Below are 22,306 nucleotides of genomic sequence, written 5' to 3' on the forward strand. Positions count from 1 at the left end.
AATTTCAACCTTAGGTAGGCATGTAGCTAAGGTTTAAATAACATCAGTGGTAGTTTGAGGTAAATTGTCATCCTATAACACCGGATTTTTTTTTTGTTTCCTTGGTAACTATGTTTAGGAGTTTACATGACGTGCTTTATGTGATAATTTTCTAAAATAGTTCATCAGTGATGGTATGTGGGCTCCATTATATGGGATTGCATGAATGTTAGTGTCATATATAGAAATGGAAGATTGTGACGCTAAACACCCCTATCAGTTTATATTTTTTTTCTAAATTAGCTTTAGTGAAAAATTTCGATTTTTTTAAAAAAATTTATTGCTTTCAACGTCAGACTTTGGAAATTTTTTTTTTCCAAAGTACGATGTTGAAGGACATGTCATTGCTAAGGCACATTAACACTCAGGACTGAGAATGCGAATCTCGAAGGTTTGATTTTCTATTTTCATTTTAGTCACTTATAAGAAGACATGCAAAAAATCTGCGACTTGTGAATTTTCGAATTTTTTCTTTGATTGGGGTGTGGATCAATCACACAAGAAATTCCTAATTCCTGATTTGTTATTGCTGCACATTGCCACACCTATTTTTGATAGCTCTCTTTATTTTTTTATTCTCCACTATTGAAATGACTTGGAGGCCCAGTTGGGTCGGCGCACTTCGACTGGCCAGGCTTGGGCCGGCCAACAAACCGGCCCAACCGCTTGTTCGGATATTTAGCCCAGTGCCCAGATGCTTCGTTACATCGCGCCGGAGAAAAAAAGAGACCGTCGCAGGCTCCGCTCGCTCGCTCTCTCTCGTTCGCGGTAATTAGGGTTTCGATTCGAGGCTCGGGTTCTTGGTGGCGGAGATGGATGAGGACGAGGAGGACTATGGTTGTATGGCACGCCGATCGAGCGGGAGGAGGAGACGTCGGCGCGGAAGAGGAAGGCCGTCGCTGACGCCGGCCAGCTGCGGACCCTTCCACTATGGAAGCAAGAGGTTATCTCCCCGTCCTTCTCATTCTCGGTTATTTTCTTGGAGATCCCCCGGTCTCCTGTATAATTTAGGTTTCTTTTTCCTTTTCTTTCTCTGTCTTTATTTCTTTTTTCTTGATTATTTCGATTAAATTTAGTCCAGAATTCGATTTATAGCTCCTCTTGTCGGATATTTGATAGGATTCCTTAGATTTCTTGCAAGATTTCGGTTTGAGCCCCACTGGGAGTTGAATAAATTACTTAACCACGGGAAAAAAAAGGTTATCTTCTTCTGAATTAATTAATTTCTGGAACAATCTCTAGGCAGCTAGTTCATTCCTGCAGAACTGTCCTCCAAATCTCGGGGGTGGGAAAATTTTGAAGGACATCGTTTGCTTATGATCAATGCCAGATGGGTTTTTAACCTAGAAGAATGATTGTGGGCCAGTGCTGTATAGCTTATAAAATTATTGATCAGATGGCTATAGAGTATAGACTGCAGCGGAAGTATGGGATTTGCAACTTGATTGGCACTGGAAATATCAATTGGATGACTACTTGGATGGTCTAAAATTAATGTATCCAAATTATGGCCTGGGGGCTTCACTTGACGGGAATGGTGCTCTCATGTTTATTTTTGAATTTTTCATCACACACGATGTACCGGTGATTGTGTTCCAGCTCAACTAGTTGGCTTATAATTTTGTCCGTTTAGAGATATTCAATTCCTTGTGTGATGTCTCATCATCTGACCTCTCTGTTTAGACTTTTACCAAGATCAGGTGAATCTTAAAGGGACACTGGAAAGTTTCATTAGCTTAAATCATGACTGAGGAGGTAGGTCTATTCTTGCTAGCCCTTTGGGTTTCGGAACAGGCCTCCCCCTTGACACTACAAGGAACTTGACACTAATTTGATAGGGATGACCTAAAGTTGACAACTGGTCAACACCTAAGGCATATTAGAAGAGGTTATCTTGAGCTTTTGTTTGTAAAAGAGATACAATGGCTAGCTCAAAAAATAGGCAGAACAATATTGGAGGTCTTCTACATATTATGTGTTATCAGTGTCTGAAAAGGCAGAGACATAAGGCTTGGTGTTAGAACATTTAAGTTCTTTTCTTTAAAACTATGATACTTTCTTCTTAGTGATGATGTAATCATTATCCTTGGGTGTCAATTCTCAAGGCTTGACAATAGTGCAATTTGTTCAATAGCTATGTTTCTAAAAGAATTGACCTTATCCATCAATCATATCTCAAGACCTTAAACCCTAAAGCCTAACCTTGGATCTACATGTACTTCCCTATCCTTGTTGTCCCATAATAAATATTTTATGTGGCTCTTTACATTTGCTAGTTTATTTTAAATTGATGGCAAGCAATATGCAAAATTTTGACAACTTGTAAATTTAATTCCTGGTTTAGGAATCCCACTAGAAATCTTGGTTTACTTTTAAACCTCTCAATTACCCCTATACTTTTGCATTGAAGATCCAATTTGCAATCAAAACTTTGTTTTGCATTTTATTTGTTTTTGTATCAAAGTTCTCCAAAATTCTTTTTTACCAAACTCTATTTTCCACCCATCTCAGTATTAAATCTGCCCAAGTCCGTGTTTGCATTTATTGTCCTGGGAGTTGGATATTATTATTCAAATAATTTTCCTAAGAGACAATATGTTGATAGGCTTGGAAAAGTTTTAACATATTTTCAAATGACAAAGAGTTGGAGGTGGCCAAAGGGGAGGAGGGATTAGGCGGTAACTTTTTGAGGAGGAAAGCAACTTGTTTAGGATCCAAGAAAGGTCAGTTGGTATGGATTGCCACCCACCATACAGCTTCTAAAAGGTCTAGCTTATTTCTTTCTTATCTTCTTCCTCTTCTTTTGTTTAAATAATGCTCTTCTGTTGTTTAAGTGATGGCCTTATGTTGCTAAGATCTTTATATGAGGATACTGTTGGGAAATGATATGTGCTGTATGCTTCATGAAATTTTGAAAAATACACTGATTGTATAGGCTTGGTTGAGGCTCTCTTGCTTATGACAGCTTCTTATGTTTCTATATTTTGAGAGAGCATCCTTTAATAATCCTATTTCAATGGATCCTACATTTTAATTATCTCTTTCATGCAAAATTCCATGTTGATTTTATTCTGAATGAATCACTGCTCTGTATTTTTTTTCCCCAGCTCATAATGTTTATAATAGAATTTGTAGATATGGGGTGTTACATGCCTGCCTTTTCTCTGTGTCAATGAGCTATACTAATGTCTTTTTTACTCACAGTTTGACCCTACAGATTCTTTACTTCTTTCCTCCTGAATTACTAAATTTGAATACCCAAAATTCAGGTCAGAGACGAGGAAGTCGCAGAAGATTTCATGGTGCATTCCTGGAGGCTTTTCTGCTGGCTACTACAATACTGTTGGTTCAAAAGAGGGTTCGTTCTTTTAAGAATTACTAAGAAGTGTTTTATGGGTGAAATTAGGCAGCGGCTGAAGAATCTGGTGGAAATTAATTGCAGGATGGACTCCACAGACATTTACGTCATCGCGCAAAAATAGAGCTGAAGTGAAACAGCAGAGTATATATAATTTTCTTGATGAAGATGATGTTAAGGTAATTCCTGTGATCCTCTCTTTTTTGTTCTCCTGTTTCAATATAAGTTGCATTTTAGGGCATTGAAGTTACTCAACCCTTTATTATCTTTGAGAATAGATCTACAATTTTCTTGGATTAAGTACAATCAAGGACCAATGTTTCCATTTTGGGAGAGATCTCAGCCAAGATGTCGATTTGCATTGTATTGGGTACTCACTCTTAACCATTATTATCTTGGCTGATGTAAACCAATATATTATCAGCTGAAACAATATTAAAACATCGGTCAAAACTTTCTACTAAATATTTTATGATCTTAAAGTATCTTTTTTATTAAAAAATTAAGTTAATGACTTAATGCGTTCACTAATTTTGCATTTTTGTATTTACTGAGACTCCAATTTCTTGTTTCCTAAAATACTGGCTGGACTCTTCTTGGCTGAGATCAACCAAGACAGCAGTCTGTTTTGGTGTTGGCCATCCACTGAGATGGCTGAGTGTTTCAGTTTTAGAAACCTTGACTACGATCTTTAAAATCCTACCAAAATAGTAATTTCTTTTTGTATTCTAAGAGAACTTGCTAAAATTAAAGCACCATTTGCTTATTATCAAACATAAAGTTTAAAAAAGACCCGTTACCTTCACAATACTGATTACTTTGTTGACATCAGCTGTGTTCATCTTGTTTAGAAGCACATTATTGGTTTGGGTAAATTGAATACTGGTGTTTGGACTCCAAGTTGACAAAAGTAGAATAAAGTGTATATGATTGTATTAATAAGAACTTTTCTTGTTATTTCCTGTTTGCTCTCATATATAGATTGAAGATGGGCAAGTGTTACACATCTTTGGTAGTGACTGAAGTACTCATTTGGTTTTTCCTTCACATGCTATAAAAAACCAAAAGGCTTTGGTCATTTTGTCATTTGCATTATATATTGTCATTTTGCTTGATTCATGGACAATTTATTGCATGTGGTTGGATACTAAATCATTCTTTAAATCCTTAGGTAAGTCACCAGGTTCAAGCATGCATTATAATCTTTTATTATTGGAAATAATTATAATAATTCAAGTATTAAATAGCTGTATTAATATGATTTTATGGTGTCTTGATGTGACAGACTTCTGAAAGTATTAGATAAACCAAGGAGTCCATTTAGACTGAGTAATTATGCCTGAAAGTTCTGTTGTGGATTCAGTCTTTTCAATATTAGTTTCTTTTCTAGAAAGATATGTAATTTATAGCCTTAGCAGAAAGTGTCATTGATAAATGCTGGTTAAAATCACGGTTATTTTCATTCAACTAAAAGATTATGATCTTGGTTCCTTCCTAGTTCAATCATTGTGCTTATTACATACAGGATATGGGAGGGCATGCATTGGAGACATCCCTGCAATTTGATACCTTTGGATTTACTGCTGCAGAATTTGCCCGTAAAAAGGTGGATAAGGAACAACAGAAGAGGTCATTTCAACCTTTTTGCATGGTTTACGTGTCAAAATATAACAAATTTCAAACTTGATGTAATGTTGTTGTAGCTTAGTGTTCATAGACTTTAGATCAAACAAATCCTTTCCAAACAATGAAAAACTTTATCCTGTCAGTTTGGGGTAAGCTACATTGAAATCAACCTTCGAAATTTCTTCCAAACTTCTTTTGCTACAAGCAGTTTCCTTCTCCTTCTCACTGCCACTCTCTTTTCTTCTCTCTCCTCTCTTCTTTCCGTTCTCTTCTCTCCTCTATGTTCTGGTATTCTCTTCCCTCTCCTATCCTTTTATGTCTTTCTTATCACCTCTTAAGAGGTATCGCTTGGTCTTGTCTAACCTCCTTTCTAATTTTATTGTATCGGTATGGACCAGTGAGAATGGGTTGGGTTTTGGTTGTGTTCAGGTCATTTCAAAAACCCTTCATACAAAGTTGGCCTGTTCGTTTTTCTGGGTTTAAAAAAAAAAAAAATTACCGGACCTATTTATTTTGTATGGGCTGATGCCCATTTGGAAACATAGTTAGAGCTATGCTGATCAATCGTTCTCCTTAAAAAATGAAAACAGAATGGAGTAAGGGAGGAGCTAGAGTTGGAGATCCCAAAAAACCAAGAGAGAGGAGAGATGGAAATGAAAGTGTTCCAAAAAAAAAAAGATGTATCATGTCCATGGTGCCTGATTCAATTTTCGTTTCATTGCTTATTTATAGTTTCCTCATAGGTTGTTTGCAATCCAGTGCTATTGTCTCTTTTTTTTGCATCTTTATTGAACTTTGTTGACTTTTCTGTCCAAATGCCTCATTTTTTTCCTTTTAACAATTTTCCATCTGCATATTGTCATTCCATACCTCCTTTGGTCTTGGGGTTGGCGGTTATATTGTTCTCAATTAGTTAAACAACTTTCAAAATTAAATTAGAACTAAATGGCCTATCCCGTTATACAGTGCAGATGGAAATCTTTTACCTAAGTTGGAAATGGAATTGATAATGTGCTTTCAGCATAATTTGGGCCCTATTTAGCATCGCTTGTAGTTGGTTTTTTTTTTAAAGAAGAAACATGAAAGCTAAATCAGAATGATGTTTTGGTAACTTCATTTTCTTTTTTAGTTTTCTTTTTTTTTTTTTTTAAAGTTGATATCTTTTACCTAAGTTGGAAATGGAATTTATAATGTGCTTTCAGCATAATTTACGTCCTGTTTAGCATCGCTTGTAGTTGTTTTTTTTTTTTTTAAGAAGAAAACATGAAAGCTAAATCAGAATGACGTTTGGTAACTTCATTTCTTTTTTTTTTTTTTTTGCTTTTTTTTTTTAAAGTTGATATCCTGTTTTTAAGAAAATGTGAACCTGAAAAATCTGGTTTCTATGTTCTTTTTTTTCTTTTCTTTTTTTCTTTTAAATTAAAGCCAAAACTGCCATAATTCTCGTTGCCACCTCTGTTGCCACCTTGCTGGCACCAGCCTTACCAGCCACCACTCCCATGCTTGATGGCCCAATAGCACTGCAATGGGCACCCAGGCTGGCTTAGTAGCTGCTGCCATTGCTGTTATCACCACCGCCACCACCACCACCACCACCACCACCATTACCACTTCTACTACCACTGCTGCCACCAGCATCTTCGCCACCATTGGCACTGCCAAATGCAGTCCATGTGATTATCAAATAGTTTCAAGTTTCAATTGCGAGAAATAAAAAAATAGAAAACAGGATTTCAATTTTAGAAGACTGAAAATTGGAAATGATGCCAAAGGATACCTTAACTTAGGGGTGCAAACCGAAAGTGATGCCAAAGGTTCAATTTCAGCTGCTTGAGCTTGGCTTGCTGAGAGCTCGTTTGAGCTCGACTCAGCTAGGAACGCTAACACTTCTTAGAGGTTGGTTCATAAATGAGCCGCGCCAGAATGCTGGTGTTGTTCTGATATAATGGAAAAGCTCGACTGGGCTCAAGGTTTAGCCAAGCCAAGCGTGAACAGGTTATGTTGAACCCGCCCCCCCTCCTCTCTCTCTCTCTCTCTCTCTCTCTCTCTCTCTCGCTCTCGCTCTCTTTTGTTCTTCCTCTCCCCTCCTCACCAGCCCTCCTCTGGCCCTCTAGGGGGTGCAATAGCCCGCTGACTCTCTCTCCTCTCAGTCTCCTTCCCTTTCCACCTCTCTCTTTTCCTCTCTTTCCTTCTTCCTCCCCTCTTCTTTGATGGTGTCTCATTTCGAATGCCAGAACTGTCTTAGTTGGCTGCCGGTATGGTTCAGCATGCTCAGAACTGGGCAGTTTGGAATGGTTCCACCTTCCTTGATAAGTGGTATTACTGTTTTTTAATAACATTGGAGAAAATTCATTAATTTTAATTGGAAGATATTAATTCAGTCGAATTGATTCATAATGGGAAGTGTGATCAACCTATTTGTGATATGAAACATTACTGGATATTGCATTATCTGGCCTCCTTACAAATATACTCCTGCATCTTTTCATTGCAGACCATCAGCTATTCCTGGACCTGTTCCTGATGAAATAGTTCTTCCTGCAGCAAATTCTATTGGTTTGTTTTTTTTTTTTTTTAATTGTAAATTTGATTCAGTAACCACATTTTCTTGGCCCAGAATTTTTCTACTTTGGTACGATTACGTTTCAATCTTAAATTTCTATAGGTATAAAGCTATTGCAGAAAATGGGATGGCGTCGTGGTCATTCTATCAAGGACGCACATACTGATTCTTTATATGGTAAGCTTTTTTGGTGCCTTGCGTTATTAGCAACTTTTGTGGCCTCCATGTCTCTAAACATACTTAGCCATGCTGCCTTTGTATGTGTTCGATATTAAATTATTCTTCAAATATTTTTGTACTGGGATACTGTGAGATTTATGGTGCTCAAAACACTTAGGTTTATTGCAGGTGCCCAGATATCAGATTGACTTGACTATGTAGTGGTAGTTGATAGCGGTCGCTTCACCTTATTTGGTCAAAATTTTGATAATTAGCAAAAACTGTTTGTACCCAAAAAAATCTTGCACTTTTTTAAAAACAATTTTATTACTTCTATTATTTGTGGTTCAATCGTACATCTTATCCAATCCACATTTCATTTTTCTGGTCAGTTTTTGGTTGCTATTTCAATTATCTTACAACTTGTGACCTCATCCTATCAGACAAATTTAATCAAATACTATTAAATATTTGTTAAAAAAAATGTCTACTAGAGATCCAATCTATTAAAATTTGATAATGTTCAATTGAAAGATATCATCAGACGTGTATGGAGTGATAGTTACATGTGGTCTTGATAATCGCAATAATATGATGGAGATCTTTTTTCCCCTATGAAATCCCTAGGACAGTTACTTTCAACTTGTAAGGTACTTCTTTTTGGCATATCTTTGGAGCAAATTAAACAGCATTTTATGGATTTATCTTATGGAATATACACAGACGTATACCTGTGCATATATTGGGTGCAAAATCCAGGTTATATAGAAGTTCATACCTTTTTTTTGTTTTTGAAAATTATGGTTTTCTTTTTGTTCTTGGAATTTAAGATATGGAATATCTATCTCTAGAACTTCATACTTTCTGTTCTTGCTTTCTATGATCTTATGATTATTTTTTATCGGAGGGTTTGGGGGAGAGGGAGGGGTTCTGGGATTTCACTGATGCCTTCTTTTAACGGTCCCGAGGCTTGTATGAAAAATTGAAGGTTCACTCTCAAAGCAGGCATTCATTTCTGAAGGGGTGCATAGCTTTGAAATATATTGCAGTAATGTTCTAATAGGCTATGCATCTTGGTGCCTGTATAAATTCATATATTTAATTGTAGTAATGTTCTAATCAGCTATGCATCTTGGTGTCTGTATAAATTCATATATTCAATTTGTAAAAAATTAATATGTTAAAACAGATTCTTCAATTAGGGCATCATCATGCTATCAGCTTTTTTAATTAAAATTTTATTGTCGATTGCTTGCAATATTTTAGTAAGTGTTGGGATTTAACCATGCATCTGATCTAAACTTTTGTTTCTTTTAGAAGCACGCAGAGAAGCTAGAAAAGCATTTCTAGCCTTTTCTGGTAATGAGGGAGGAGCAGAACTTGCTCAAAATGAATCAAGTAGGTCTGACTCTGAAGAATGGACTGAAAAATTCAGGGATGGCATCTATGCTTCTCAAAATACTCCTGTGAGTAATTTGACACAATGACCTTTGTTAATCAGTTATTTGTTTCTCTATATTTGGAAAATGTTAGTTTTCCTTATATTTCCAACAACTTTAGTTATCTTTCATATAACCAGTTAGAAAACAATATCTTCTCTTATCTTTATTTTAGAAGTATGTACTACATCCGAAGCTGGATTTACATGGATTGGGCTATGATCCGTTCAGGCATGCTCCTGAATTTAGAGGTAATGGAATCTAGTAAGTTGATTATTGCGGTCCATTGCCATAGTTGATTGAAATTTCTCACATTTGCTTCATCCTTTCAGATAGGAAAACATTCCATGAATTTAAAAACAAGGATCGCCATTATAAAAGTGATGTTTCAATGAAGGGGAATCTTTTAGCTTCTAACTGTAAGATATCTTTATCTGCCTGCAATACATTTTTCAGATTTGCCTGCTTTTGTAGAATTCAAATGCGTCCCTTTGAGTGTTGTTGCCTATTCATTTATCATCAAAATACTTTAGCCTATTGTTACTTGGATTTTACAACTTAATCATGGACACAATCATCAGCAGGAATTATGCCCCAGGCTTCGGAATTGGAGCACTTGAGGAACTTGATATTGAAGATGAGGATATTTATGCATCAGGTAATTATTGGCATGGTTAACATTCTGTCACGATCACATTATAAGTCAGTCAATCTTCCAACTACTGGAAGCTAATAGTTTTTGTTTGAGAACTGTCAGTTTGTTGACCAATGTTTTCATGCTATTTTCTTTGGACGCAAAGATTTGTCACATTTCAATAAATTATTGAAGAAGTTTAAGAACAGAAAAGTACTTCATTTAGAAACAAATAATTGAGAAATACACATGTTCCATTTCCCGATGAGGGTAGTGGAATGCCACTTATTCACATTTGAAGTTTGAGCACAAGTCTTTTAATGCATTATGAGTATGGTGCTTGAATAATTACAAAGGGATGATAACTCTTTTAGTCCTCCATCAATCTCATTGTGGATAGGTCATGCTTTGTTGTCTAGCCAACCAACTAATGGACACAAAAAAAGACTTGTATTACCTCTTAACCGATTCATTTTTTTTCTTGGGATTGTCTTAATAAAAGAGGATAATTCTTAATACCCTTGGAAGATGTTTTTGGTATGAAACACTTCTCTGAAATTATTGCCAGCAGAACTTGAATTTAAACTAGTATTGTCCTTTTACAGGTTACACTCTGTGATCATACTCACATGAAAACATCTCTTTCAGGCAATGCAAAACTGCAGGATTTTACATGCTGTGATATGACAATGAACCCATCAGAATGAAGTTTAACTAGTTTTTATTTTATCATCATATTTCTAGGCATTGCACTTAATAATGGTTAAAAATCTTTTCCTTCCACTCTCTTGCTCCCCTTTTTTCTTAATAATTATCTTCTCTTGAAAACTCAAGTTTTATTTTTTTAATTTTTTTGGGTACTTCCAATTAATTGCTTCCATTTCCAATAATTAAACCAATTTTAAAGAAAGCTATTAGCTAATTAATTGGAAACCAACCATGAGGTCTGGGGAAGTCATTTTATGTTTCTACTTTTAAAAAAAAAAAAAAAACTAAGAGGTGCAGTCAAAAATAACAATTTATGGGTTTAATGCAACGTTTACCTGAAAATATATCTTTTGAGTTTTGAGAGTAATATTTGGAAAATATACCTCTTGTTTGAACTTTGAATCACCTCAACGCTTCTATGCTTCTAGCTTAAAGGTGTCAACTAGATTTCCAATGAATCCATTATGATCCTACACTATTTATAGATACAATAGTCATATTCGTATAGAATTAGTCGCCTGCTGACTATTACTCACTTGAATTCTTTGTCAATTTTGGATTCAATATCTTGCATGTTCCTTTGATTGATTCCGTTCTGCTATTATATCAAAGAACTGTGTTTTGTTCAAAGAAACTATAATGCTTCAGGCCTTTCCATCCAAAATGTTTTGCCAGACCATACCTTTATGCTTCATATGTATTGGTATAGCCTGCATTTTATATTGTCTGTCTAGTCTGTGTCTCTCGGAGACACGGATCATGCATGAATGATACCGATGAGGCCATGTTGTAAGGTAACATAAGAACCTTCAATCCACAGGATGAAGTTTCTGCTTCTATCGTGATTGTATATGATGCATCTAGGCTCAATAAATATCATTTAACTCAATAAAATGTCTTAGATTGTAGAGTTGTTTTAGTGGTATTTCTTATTCTTTAAAATATTGTTTATAGGTTTTGACTTTGAACAAACTGAAGTTGAAGAAGTCGAGCCTTCAAGAATTATCAGACACAATAAGTATAAACTGGAAGATAAAAAGCAGGGGGTTCTGCCTGGTTTAAAGTTGCATCGATATCTGACTACAATGTTGAAAGGTAGCTTTAACATTGCACAAGATTCCCTGATTCATAATTTTGTAATGCCTTAATTTTTTTTTTTTCCAATTTTTGTTTTCACCTTCATGAATTGCATGCTTTTACTAAGTACCTGAGTGGAGCTTATTAGTGGATAATGGATGCTATTTATCTATGGTTGGCCCTGTGTTTATTTTGGAGATGCACCTTGACTTATATTGACTTGCTACTCAAATTTACTTTCAGATTTCACCCTCCTGTTATTCCAGCTGATTTTGAGCCATATCACAAATTTCCTATCCCTCTTGAGATGGAAGATAAGTTAGCTGAGTTACCTCCACCTGAGGTACCTCCTCCAGAAGACAATAATTTGAGACTGTCGATTGAAGGGCTTGCAACTTTGGTTGCACGTTATGGAAAACATTTGAGGATCTCTCCAAGGAGAAGCATAAATTCAATCCATTATTCTTATTTCTTAATGGAGGAAATGGCCACAGTTATTATGCGAGAAAGTTGTGGGAGGAGAAGCAAAAAAAAGTTGATCAGCGAAGGATGGAAGATGTAAAATCCAAGTCATCTGTCCAAACAATGACTGCAGACAGTCGTGGAAGAATTCTTGGTGAAAAGCCCTTGGAGAGCAGCTCCAGTGGATCTAGCTCATCTACTGCCTTCAAAGAAGTCATCCATTTCCAGTCCAATCTTTCAGATACATTTACCAAACCAATCTCTGCTGTAACTTTCTATTCGTCGCTTCTCTCCCCATCTTATTCAGTAGCAATTTTCTGTTTAATATCATCATTTAGCTGGATCCCATGAAGTTAGTTTCTTGAGAAGGATAATTCTTACTCCAGCACTTATCTGTGCTGTAGGTTGAGTTATCAGAATCTGCAAAACCTTTCAAAAATGATCCTGCAAAGCAAGAAAGATTTGACCCAATTTCTTAAGGATAAGTACGAAGGTGGCCTTCGTTTCTACACAATCTTGGCTAGTAGTATCATGTCAGAGGTTGATCGTGCCCGTGAGAGACTGGACTTTGAGGCTGCAGCAGAGGCAATTGAGAAGGGCAAAGGGAACACAAAAATTGGTGTTCCATCAACCCACAGAGATTTGCTAGGACTCGGGGAGCCATTCTTTATACCATCAAACCGGAATAGAGGTATATTTTGCCGGTATTTGCAGGTTTGTTGTTAGCACTTATCCCTTTTGAGAACTGCTTTGTGATGCATGTTGAACATATTCAAGCAGAAACATGAAATTTCTCAAGATGAAGAAAAGATAATGAATAGGTTTTCCCCAAAGAGAGAGGAGTTTCAGTGGCGCCCTACACCCATTCTATGCAAGCGATTTGATATCATTGACCCTTTCATGGGGAAGGTAAATCTCTCCATATTTAGCATTGAACTGGGAAAGGTTTTTTTTATTCACACGATTAGCAAGACTCTTTTCAAGGTTTTCTATGTGCAGATTGAGGAATATTGTCTTTTTCTTCTAGTAATTTAGCTAAATATTGCTTGTCTGGGTTCTGGACTTTATTTTCATGAAGTGACAAGCAGCATGGATTAAATGAAATATTCATTGTGCATCTATTTATTCCTGTCATATCTTACCTTTTAATCAATATATGTGTGCATACTTGTCTATGCATGGACAAACATAGACATCATTGTAATTGTTCTGATGGCTGTTTATTCACATGTATGTTGATATCCTATTTTGTTTCATGTCGCATCCATCTGTTAGTTGCTATATCTTTTGCTGTCACAGAATGTAATTATCTTCTTAGCAGATTTATGTAGAGTCCAGATCTGCTTCATTGTTGGTTGCTTCCATCTTTGAAACTGTTAAACAATTTGGTTTTTGTAGTTGAATGACAGCCCTTCCACTTGGTGGTATCCAACATTTGCTTTCCAGATAACCCCTTACTAATGGTAGAGTTGAACTTAATTTCAGTTGTGCATGTGATAGTTTCGGAAGAATCAATCTGGAAATTGATCTTCTTGAACAAAATGCACAGGTTCAGGTGGTTTGCCTGCTTAGATATGCTGTAGTCACACATGCCAACATTTATCACCCTATTTTGTGGTGCTCATGGTATAACACATACAATACAAACTCATACACAGAACACCCCCTGTATAGTATGTGATGTATCATAGTGGGGTATCATATGACGTATTAAGTTATGTCGAATAGACTGAACAGAAAATAGTCTTGGATCAAGGTTGCAGGGTCCCAGGAATATACGAAGTGCCAGAAAAACCGCTCAATGTGAAGATGTTATGAACTAAGACTTGACAGCTATCGTTTAGAATATGGATGACATGAGTTGTATAAGTGACAAAGGTATGGATGGTGCCGCTCTATGGTTAGTTTCCTTTATACATGGAAGCTAAAAGAAAGATTTCTACTGAAAACTTGGTTGATAGGTGCAATGCACGACAAAGACCTGCTTGGATCATGTTCTTCCCAACCTTCTTGCAGCCATTTCCACAAGATAGCTGAAATCTAATTTGGTTTGTCAAATCTCCAAGAACATGTGTATGAACCATTGCCATGACCATTGCACTGATCTCCTCAAGCCTAGTGGGTGATAATTGAACATATCCCTGTTTGACAATGAAAAAGTACCCTTACCTAGTTTTATCTAATGCTCTTTAATGTGACAACTTGGCTTTATCAGAATTTAGGGGACTCGAGTATGTTTTGCCAGTATGATTATAAAAGGGAGTGCACTACTATGCAGTCCATCAGTACACACCTTTGTTATAGCTGATCAAATTGAAAGAAACTGTCAGGTGCTTTGTAATTTGTAATTTGTATGTCTCTGTGGTAACTGGTAAACCATACGGCTTGATTTAAATTTAAAGAGCCAGAGAGTGATTTTTCCTTTTGAACTACCCAAAGAGTTATTGTCAATTCCTTCTTTTTTTAAGTTGTTGGTGAAGATCTATTGCTAATCCTTTAAAGGCATGTCATTATGTTTGATATTTTCCTTCCACAAACACAAGGAAAAAGAGGTATTGTTCTGAACCATTTCACCAATAAAATTTGGTCTTGAAATTGCTTATGACCTTCAATCAGCTTCCGTTTGAGATATTGCTTATAAATCTAGTTTTATTGTTCAACATTTGGTGTCAAGTCCTATACAAAAGTCGACATGCCAAATTTTCTGTACTACAATTGCTGTTACAAATAGATTTGGTATATTTTATGTTTCTTAAATGGGTTGTTCATATATATATCTTTGTCCATCTGGTGCAGACATTAAACATAAGGTCTCTATTTTTTTTTTGTTTTTGGCTTTGGCTAAATCTAAGCCTTAATTGGTGGATCTAGCTTTCTGTGTTGACTGCAACATCTCATTCTCATGGCTTTTAGATGTGAATACCTTGTGCAAATATCTCATAGTTTCGTTTCCTGCAAGCAGATCTAACTAGATAACTTCTTTCCATTTGCAGCCACCACCCTTGCCAAGACCCAGAAGCAAGATGGAGACACTTATCTTTATGACAGAATCTCTCAAGTCTTCAAAGACTGAAGAGACACGTTCTGCTACCAGAGACTCAAAACACATATCTCCATCCGAAGTACAAGAGGTTCAGAAACAACCAACTGCTAACGAGCCTGACATGGAGCCAAGCACTACAAGTGTGCAGAGGCCAGTTGATCTATACAAGGTACTTATTTATAATCTAGCAAGAGAAAATACACATGCTTATGCTTATTTTTGTTTATTTGTTGTCATTTTTTTTTCATCTGGTATGTTCAAGCTTCTAAGATGCATGTTTGTCATCATGAGTTGCTGTAAAATGATGCATATGTTTACATTGCTTCCCTTTTGATGGAGTTGATCTTTATTGGTTGCAGGCAATTTTCTCTGATGAATCTGATGATGATGAGGATGATGCTAGTCCCAGCCAAGTGGTTGATCTTGAAAGGAAGAATGAAGGTGCTAACACGACTCTAAACCGTTTGATAGCTGGGGATTTTCTAGAATCTTTGGGCAAAGAGCTAGGGCTAGAGGTTCCTCCTGATAGCCAACCGTGTAAAGCCAACAATTTGACCTTAACAGAAAATGCTTCCATCGAAGATCTCAAAATCCCATCAACTAATGAAAAATCTACCTCTAAATTTGAAATGCCCAAAGTGCTCTTGGAAAACAAGGATGAAGCTTGCAAACCATGCCCTCCAGAAAATGGCAAAAACAGTGCTTCTGCTTTTAAACCATGTGAGATTGAAGTTCCTCCTTTTAATGGAGATGGGCATGGTCATTGTTCCTCTTTGAAAGACAGTTTTAACATCAGTTCAAGCAGTGGAGTGGCTAGTGGCAGTCCTGATGTTAAAGATGGTAAAGTTCAAGCAAAAGTTGAACATGATGCTAAAATAAGCAGATCGCACTCAAAGTATCAAAGAAGCAGGGGTAGTTCTCCAGATACTGATTCTGGTGATCAGCGTCGGGTTAAAATAAGCAGAACTGACTCAAGACATCGAGGCAGGAGCAAAACCCCAGATACAGATTCTTCTAGTGATCAACATCATTCCAGAAAACATAGAACTCACCCAAGGCATCATCAAAGCAGGAGCAGAACTCCAGATACTGATTATTCTAGTGATCAACATAGGGCTAAAAGAAGTAGAACTCACTCAAGGCATCACCATGGGAGCACTGTACCAGATATTGATACTTCTAGTGGTTTCCAGTATCGTGATCACTCAAGGTCTGGAGTAGAAAAATGTTCACCTCAAGGAAAAAGGAAAAAGCACTCAAGACGCCACAAGCAAAAAGGGAGATCTCCTGATAGATATGCTATCCATGAGAATGACAGGGATCTCACAGATGATAGCAGAAAGGATAGGAATTCAGGGGACAGGGGAAGGCATTCTGCAAAATCAAAATCAGATGGTCACAGAAAGTACCGTTGAACATACTTTAGATGAAAGAGATGCAATGATTCTAGAGTTGTAAGTGCTTTGTTTGCTTATTGCTCATTGTGCATGCCTGCATGGTCAAAACAATGTCGTGCTTTCTATTTAATTCTATCAGGCATTAAATAGTTGTTGGGGATGGGTATCTTTTCTATTTTTCATTTGTATCATGGTTTATTTTATATTCTTGTATATTCCAGTCTATCACTTAAGTGATATTTCCCACTAAGCGAAATGGCACATTATATGTCTGCCTCTTCCCGTTTAAGTTTTTGTTGCATTGTAGCAGATGTTTTGCTCCTGCACTTAAAGATCTTCCAAGGACTTATGTAGCAGCTTATTTGGTTATAAACTTGAATCATCATATGTCATGTTATGCATAATCATCAGGTTGTGCACTTGCACTAAATCTTGGCAGCAATCTGGCATTTGATATATAAACAAAAGATTGTTGTTCCAGAATTATGTGCATCGCTGTAGCTATATAACCAGAATAACTGGATCCTGTAGAAATCCTCTTGTCAAGAGTATTAAGATTATTCAAGTTCATAGTTTCTAAAGAAACAATTACGTACTTGTCGTATTATCTGTATTCTGTTATCTAGTCATTTTTAAGCTGATTTTGAACCTTTTCTTTTATCATACAATGGACAGGTAGCATGATTTGGACATGAGGCATTAAGTTCCTTTTAGCTTTACACTTGTGTCACATTGTCATGTATGATGCAAGTGGGAAGAGGAAATATGGATGCTTGTAATAAGAAAGACGTGGAAGGGAAAGAATTTCATCTGGTTAAATGGTTGAATCTCTTTTAGACCGAGCTTTTTTTTTTTTTTTTTTTTTTGTTTATAATTTTCCCCTCCTAGTCTCTTATTTGGGCCTTAGACTCTTCCTTAGGTGTTTCAGTTTCCTTTCTTGATTTCTCATCTCGTGTGGGACTGTGGTTTTTAAAAACGAAAGAATCTCTGGCCTTCCCATGAATTTTAGTCCCCTCCTATTCCCTCTCTCTGTTCCTTTTTTTATTCCCTTAAGGTTTCTGTCTTATGGATAATTATTGAGTGGAAGTAAGGTTGAACTTTAAAATTTAGATGGAAAGCACTCACCAGGAGTTTGCTTTACATCATCGTAAGATAGCTATTGGGGCCTTAATTTGTCACAGAGGGACCTTTTTCAGGTTTTCTCAAACTGATAGAAGAGAATTTTAACAGAATTAGGACCTTATCTGAAAATATTGTTGCTCTGCTGGCTGAGCTAATGAGTTTAGCTTCTGAAGGGATGGTTTTGCCTTTAACATGACCTTTTTGGGTTCTTCTGGCTGCTGTTGCTGTAGCTCAATTGCTCTCTTTTTCCTTGCATAGATGTTTCATAATATTGAAATATCATATAAAATATTTAATTTTAATCAACTTTTCTTGTCATTAGTTTTGTAAAAAATGATTTTGTTCAGATACTTAATAGGTGCTTCCACTTCCTAATCATTTTGAAACTTCCATGAGGCTTCCTTCTTAAACTCCTAGTACTTCTTCATGGTGGCTCCGTTTCATGCCCCATTTCATAGGAAACGTCAAAGTGGTTCCAGTATGTTATATTCCATCTGAATTCATCATCCACTTAGAGCAAGTCAGAGTCTGAGATCTGGCTGATAGGTGTAGTGAATATTCCTTTACCCACAAGGGAACAGCCAATTCCACTTTCACACCCACCCTTAGTTTAGATATCTGAGAGATAAAATCTATTTGCAAATTGTTTTCAAAAATTTCTTTATGGAGTTACCAGTGATGGAAGTATATGTTATTGACCTCGTGTTCTGGTAAAAAGATTACATCCCTACTACCACCCGCCCCACAAAAAAAAAAAAAAACCTACATCTTTTGTTTGATGGAAATGAGAATGAAGATTAGAACATGTGATGCTTTCCTATAATTTGTCTTAAGAAGTTGTTATTGAGACAGATCATTTGAATTAAATAAGTGATATCTAATTATTGATTGACATCTTATTCAATTTAAATACTTCAGAAGTTTGAATTTTAATCTTTTCACTAAATTCTTATACAATAGTTCAAAGGGGTCCAAATGTTTCTGTTGGGTATAAAATACCCCCCAGCCGAAGTTCGTGATGGGAGTGACCCTCCGGGGATCCAACTGACTTTCGACCTCCGGCAACATCTCTTCAAACCTCCCGGGCGGTCGAGCCTCCGCCACACTCCCAAGTTTTGCCGACGGACAGGACCCCGCCAGCGTCGACCGGATTCTTCGCGACGTCCAAACTCCTACGGGAGCCGGGCCTCGCCCACGACTTCACCTGCAGGCTCCGTCCGGACTCCTACGGGAGCCGGACTCCGTCGACGACTCCTGCTGCAGGTAAACTTCGTTCGGATTCCTACGGGAGCCGGGCTTCGTTCCTGATTCTAATTGCAGGTAAACTTCGTCCGAACTCCTACGGGAGCCGGACCTCGCCCACGACTTCACCTGCAGACTCCGTCCGGACTCCTACGGGAGCTGGACCTCGCCCACGACTTCATCTGCAGGCTCCGCCCGGGCTCCTACAGGAGTCGGACTCCGCCGACGACTCCTGCTGCAGGTAAACTTCGTCCGGACTCCTACGGGAGTCGGACTTCGTCCCTGATTCTAATTGCAGGTAAACTTTGTCCGGACTCCTACGGGAGCCGGACCTCGCCCACGACTTCATCTGCAGGCTCCGCCCGGGCTCCTACGGGAGCCGGGCCTCGCCCACGACTTCACCTGCAGGCTCCGTCCGGACTCCTACGGGAGCCGGACTCCGCCGACGACTCCTGCTGCAGGTAAACTTCGTCCGGACTCCGGGAGCCGGGCTTCGTCCCTGATTCTAATTGCAGGTAAACTTCGTCCGGACTCCTACGGGAGCCGGACCTCGCCCACGACTTCACCTGCAGACTCCGTCCGGACTCCTACGGGAGCCGGACCTCGCCCACGACTTCATCTGCAGGCTCCGCCCGGGCTCCTACAGGAGCCGGACTCCGCCGACGACTCCTGCTGCAGGTAAACTTCATCCGGACTCCTACGGGAGCCGGACTTCGTCTCTGATTCTAATCGCAGGTAAACTTCGTCCAGACTCCTACGGGAGCCGGACCTCGCCCACGACTTCACCTGCAGACTCCGTCCGGACTCCTACGGGAGTCGGACCTCGCCCACGACTTCATCTGCAGGCTCCATCCGGGCTCCTACGGGAGCCGGGCCCCGCCCACGACTTCACCTGCAGGCTCCGCCCGGACTCCTACGTGAGCCGGACTCCGCCGACGACTCCTGCTGCAGGTAAATTTTGTCCGGACTCCTGCGAGAGCCGGACTTCGTCCCTGATTCTAATTGCAAGTAAACTTCGTTCGGACTCCTACGGGAGTCGGACCTCGCCCACGACTTCACCTGCAGATTCCGTCCGGACTCCTACGGGAGCTGGACCTCGCCCACGACTTCATCTGTAGGCTCCGCCCGGGCTCCTACGGGAGCCGGACTCCGCCGACGACTCCTGCTGCAGGTAAACTTCGTCCGGACTCCTACGGGAGCCGGACTTCATCCCTGATTCTAATTGCAGGTAAACTTCGTCCGGACTCCTACGGGAGCCGGATCTCGTCCCCAACTCCAATTGCAGGTAGACTTCGCCCGAACTCCTGTGGGAGTCGGACTTCGTCTCCGACTTCAACTGAAAGAAGACTCCGTCCGGGCTCCTGCGAGAGCCGGACTCCAAGCTCCTCTCAGACGGGTAGCTAGCCACCTCTCTCCGTCAAACACCCCAGTCGAACTCCGGCCGATAGGCCTGGACCCCCTGGCAAGCCACAGCAACAACCACGACTCTGCTCCACCTCCTGCGACGGATTCCGCGCGGCTCCATCACCCCCTGGCAGGCCGCAGCAACAGCCACGACTCTGTTCCACCTCCTGCGACGAATTCCACACGGCCCCATCACTCCCTGGCAGGCCGTAATAATGGCCACGATCCTGCTCCACTTCCTGCGACGGATACCGCGCGATTCTTCCATTCTCTGGCAAGTCGCGACAACGGACGCCGCTCCGCTCCTCGTGGCAGACTCCATGTGGCACGCCCCGGTGATAGCCACGGGTCCACTCCACTACTCTCCGCAACAAACTTCCCCTGACTCTGGGCGGCCCACTGCCAGACGGTTACAGGCATCGCTATCAGTTTGTTGCCCCCTCCGCCTATAAAAGGGGGACTCCAGATACGTTATTCTTTAAGCTCTATTTTCTATCCCGAAATTTTGCTAAAATTTTCGTTCGAGCACTCCATTCTTGTTGAGGCAGAGAGCTGACTTGAGCGTCGGAGGGTCTTGCCGGAGCAACCCCACCTCCGGTTTAGACTTCTTTTGCAGGTCCCGGCGGCGACCGCAACCCCCTCACCTCCAGCTTCTCCGGCGCAGGCGGATTTTTGCACCAACAGTTTCAAAAAATTGTGTTAATTATAGCTATCATAATCTATAAACGGCACACTTAAGATTATAATTATGTCAAATTGCTAACTAGATAACTAAATAATCTGCATAACTGTTAAGCTTATGTAACCTATTGCTTCTAATTCTTAAATTAGTCGCAATATTATGAACCATATAAGTAGATTGGCATAGACAGTCAGCTTAAAGTTGAGGAAGCCACTTAGAAAGCCAAGCATATGCCTTAAGTTGTCCTATGCAGGTTAAGTCTAGACCCTTTTGGAGTATAATGTTTGGCTTCAGTTGAATTAACAGATTGTTTAGTTGCTTCTGTCATCATGATGCAAAGTCCTATCTCACCCCTGGTCGTGGCAGATTTTAGTGAAAACAAATCATTGCCTCCCATCAACAGAAACTGCAATTCATGAATTACCGTATGTCAATGTTTCAAGTTATTTGACACAGCACATCTATTTTTATATCTGATTATGTCTTTGCTATTCCAGTTTCCTTGTCTTATTCTGATCTTGCTTGCTCATCTACAAGCACTTAGCAGATAAGTGCTGTTTTTCTTTTAATTATCTGTGCTAGGCATCCGATTCCTTGTGTGTGAAATCATGTTTTGTTTTTGACAGTTGAGTCTATCTATGATCTTGGCATTAGATGTCTTCTGACAGAGGCATGCACTACAAGCTAAGATGGATCACTGCTCTGTGATTTGTGCTGGAAAGGCAAGAATGCATAGAGCCTGTTGCATGTTTTGTTTTGATGGTATGCTTGTTTTTTAAGCCTTATTGATACTTCTTTTGAATCTTGTTATCTTAACATGATATTTGTTTTGTTACTTTACCTTCTTACATTCCATCTAAGAAGACTATAACTAATAACGGGAAAATCAATCTAAGTGGTTCTGCGTATCATAGCCTTAAATGCAGAAGGCCTGACCTTTCGAGAAAGCTAAATTCTTTAAGCAAACTTGTTCCTAAAGAGCAAGGATCACTCCAACGAGATCCTTGTTACAAGGTTCTTTAAATCACAAAACACTTTAGGAGCGAAGTTGCTTTTTATGTCTGTCTTAGGAGTGTCTTTGTCGTACAGCAATTAGTAGGTTCAAAACCATGCTTGTTTTGGTATTTGGCTCTTGGATTTTGTTTTCATATGATGATATGACAACCATCTTAATGAATAACCCTCACTGCTCTACAAATTTGAAATGAAGCACGATGTGCCTGGTCTTGCACCGGCCAGTTATATATATGACAACATGACGGCTCTTCCAATGTTGAAATAATTTACTGATAGGTAGCACACCAGTTCTCGTTGCTCTGCTATTTTTTTTGCATCGTTATATTGTTGCTGG

General features: G+C 38.9%; 1 protein-coding gene across 1 annotated transcript; it reads left to right on the forward strand.

The window, feature by feature from the left end:
* The first annotated feature begins 836 nt into the window (after positions 1–836).
* LOC140853230 (G patch domain-containing protein TGH homolog) lies at positions 837–16,794 on the forward strand. The gene is given in 22 exon segments (XM_073247436.1): positions 837–873; positions 876–993; positions 3,316–3,347; positions 3,350–3,397; positions 3,482–3,576; positions 4,923–5,026; positions 7,518–7,579; positions 7,689–7,763; positions 9,063–9,211; positions 9,360–9,435; positions 9,517–9,601; positions 9,763–9,842; positions 11,481–11,579; positions 11,582–11,621; positions 11,847–12,022; positions 12,025–12,332; positions 12,470–12,532; positions 12,534–12,743; positions 12,745–12,756; positions 12,846–12,974; positions 15,059–15,277; positions 15,468–16,794. Coding segments are annotated over 22 exon segments (3,258 nt in total). The 5' UTR covers positions 837–851; the 3' UTR covers positions 16,524–16,794.
* The last annotated feature ends 5,512 nt before the right edge of the window (positions 16,795–22,306 follow it).

Source organism: Elaeis guineensis, chromosome 13 (assembly GCF_000442705.2).
Source record: "Elaeis guineensis isolate ETL-2024a chromosome 13, EG11, whole genome shotgun sequence".
Classification (NCBI taxonomy): domain Eukaryota; kingdom Viridiplantae; phylum Streptophyta; class Magnoliopsida; order Arecales; family Arecaceae; genus Elaeis; species Elaeis guineensis.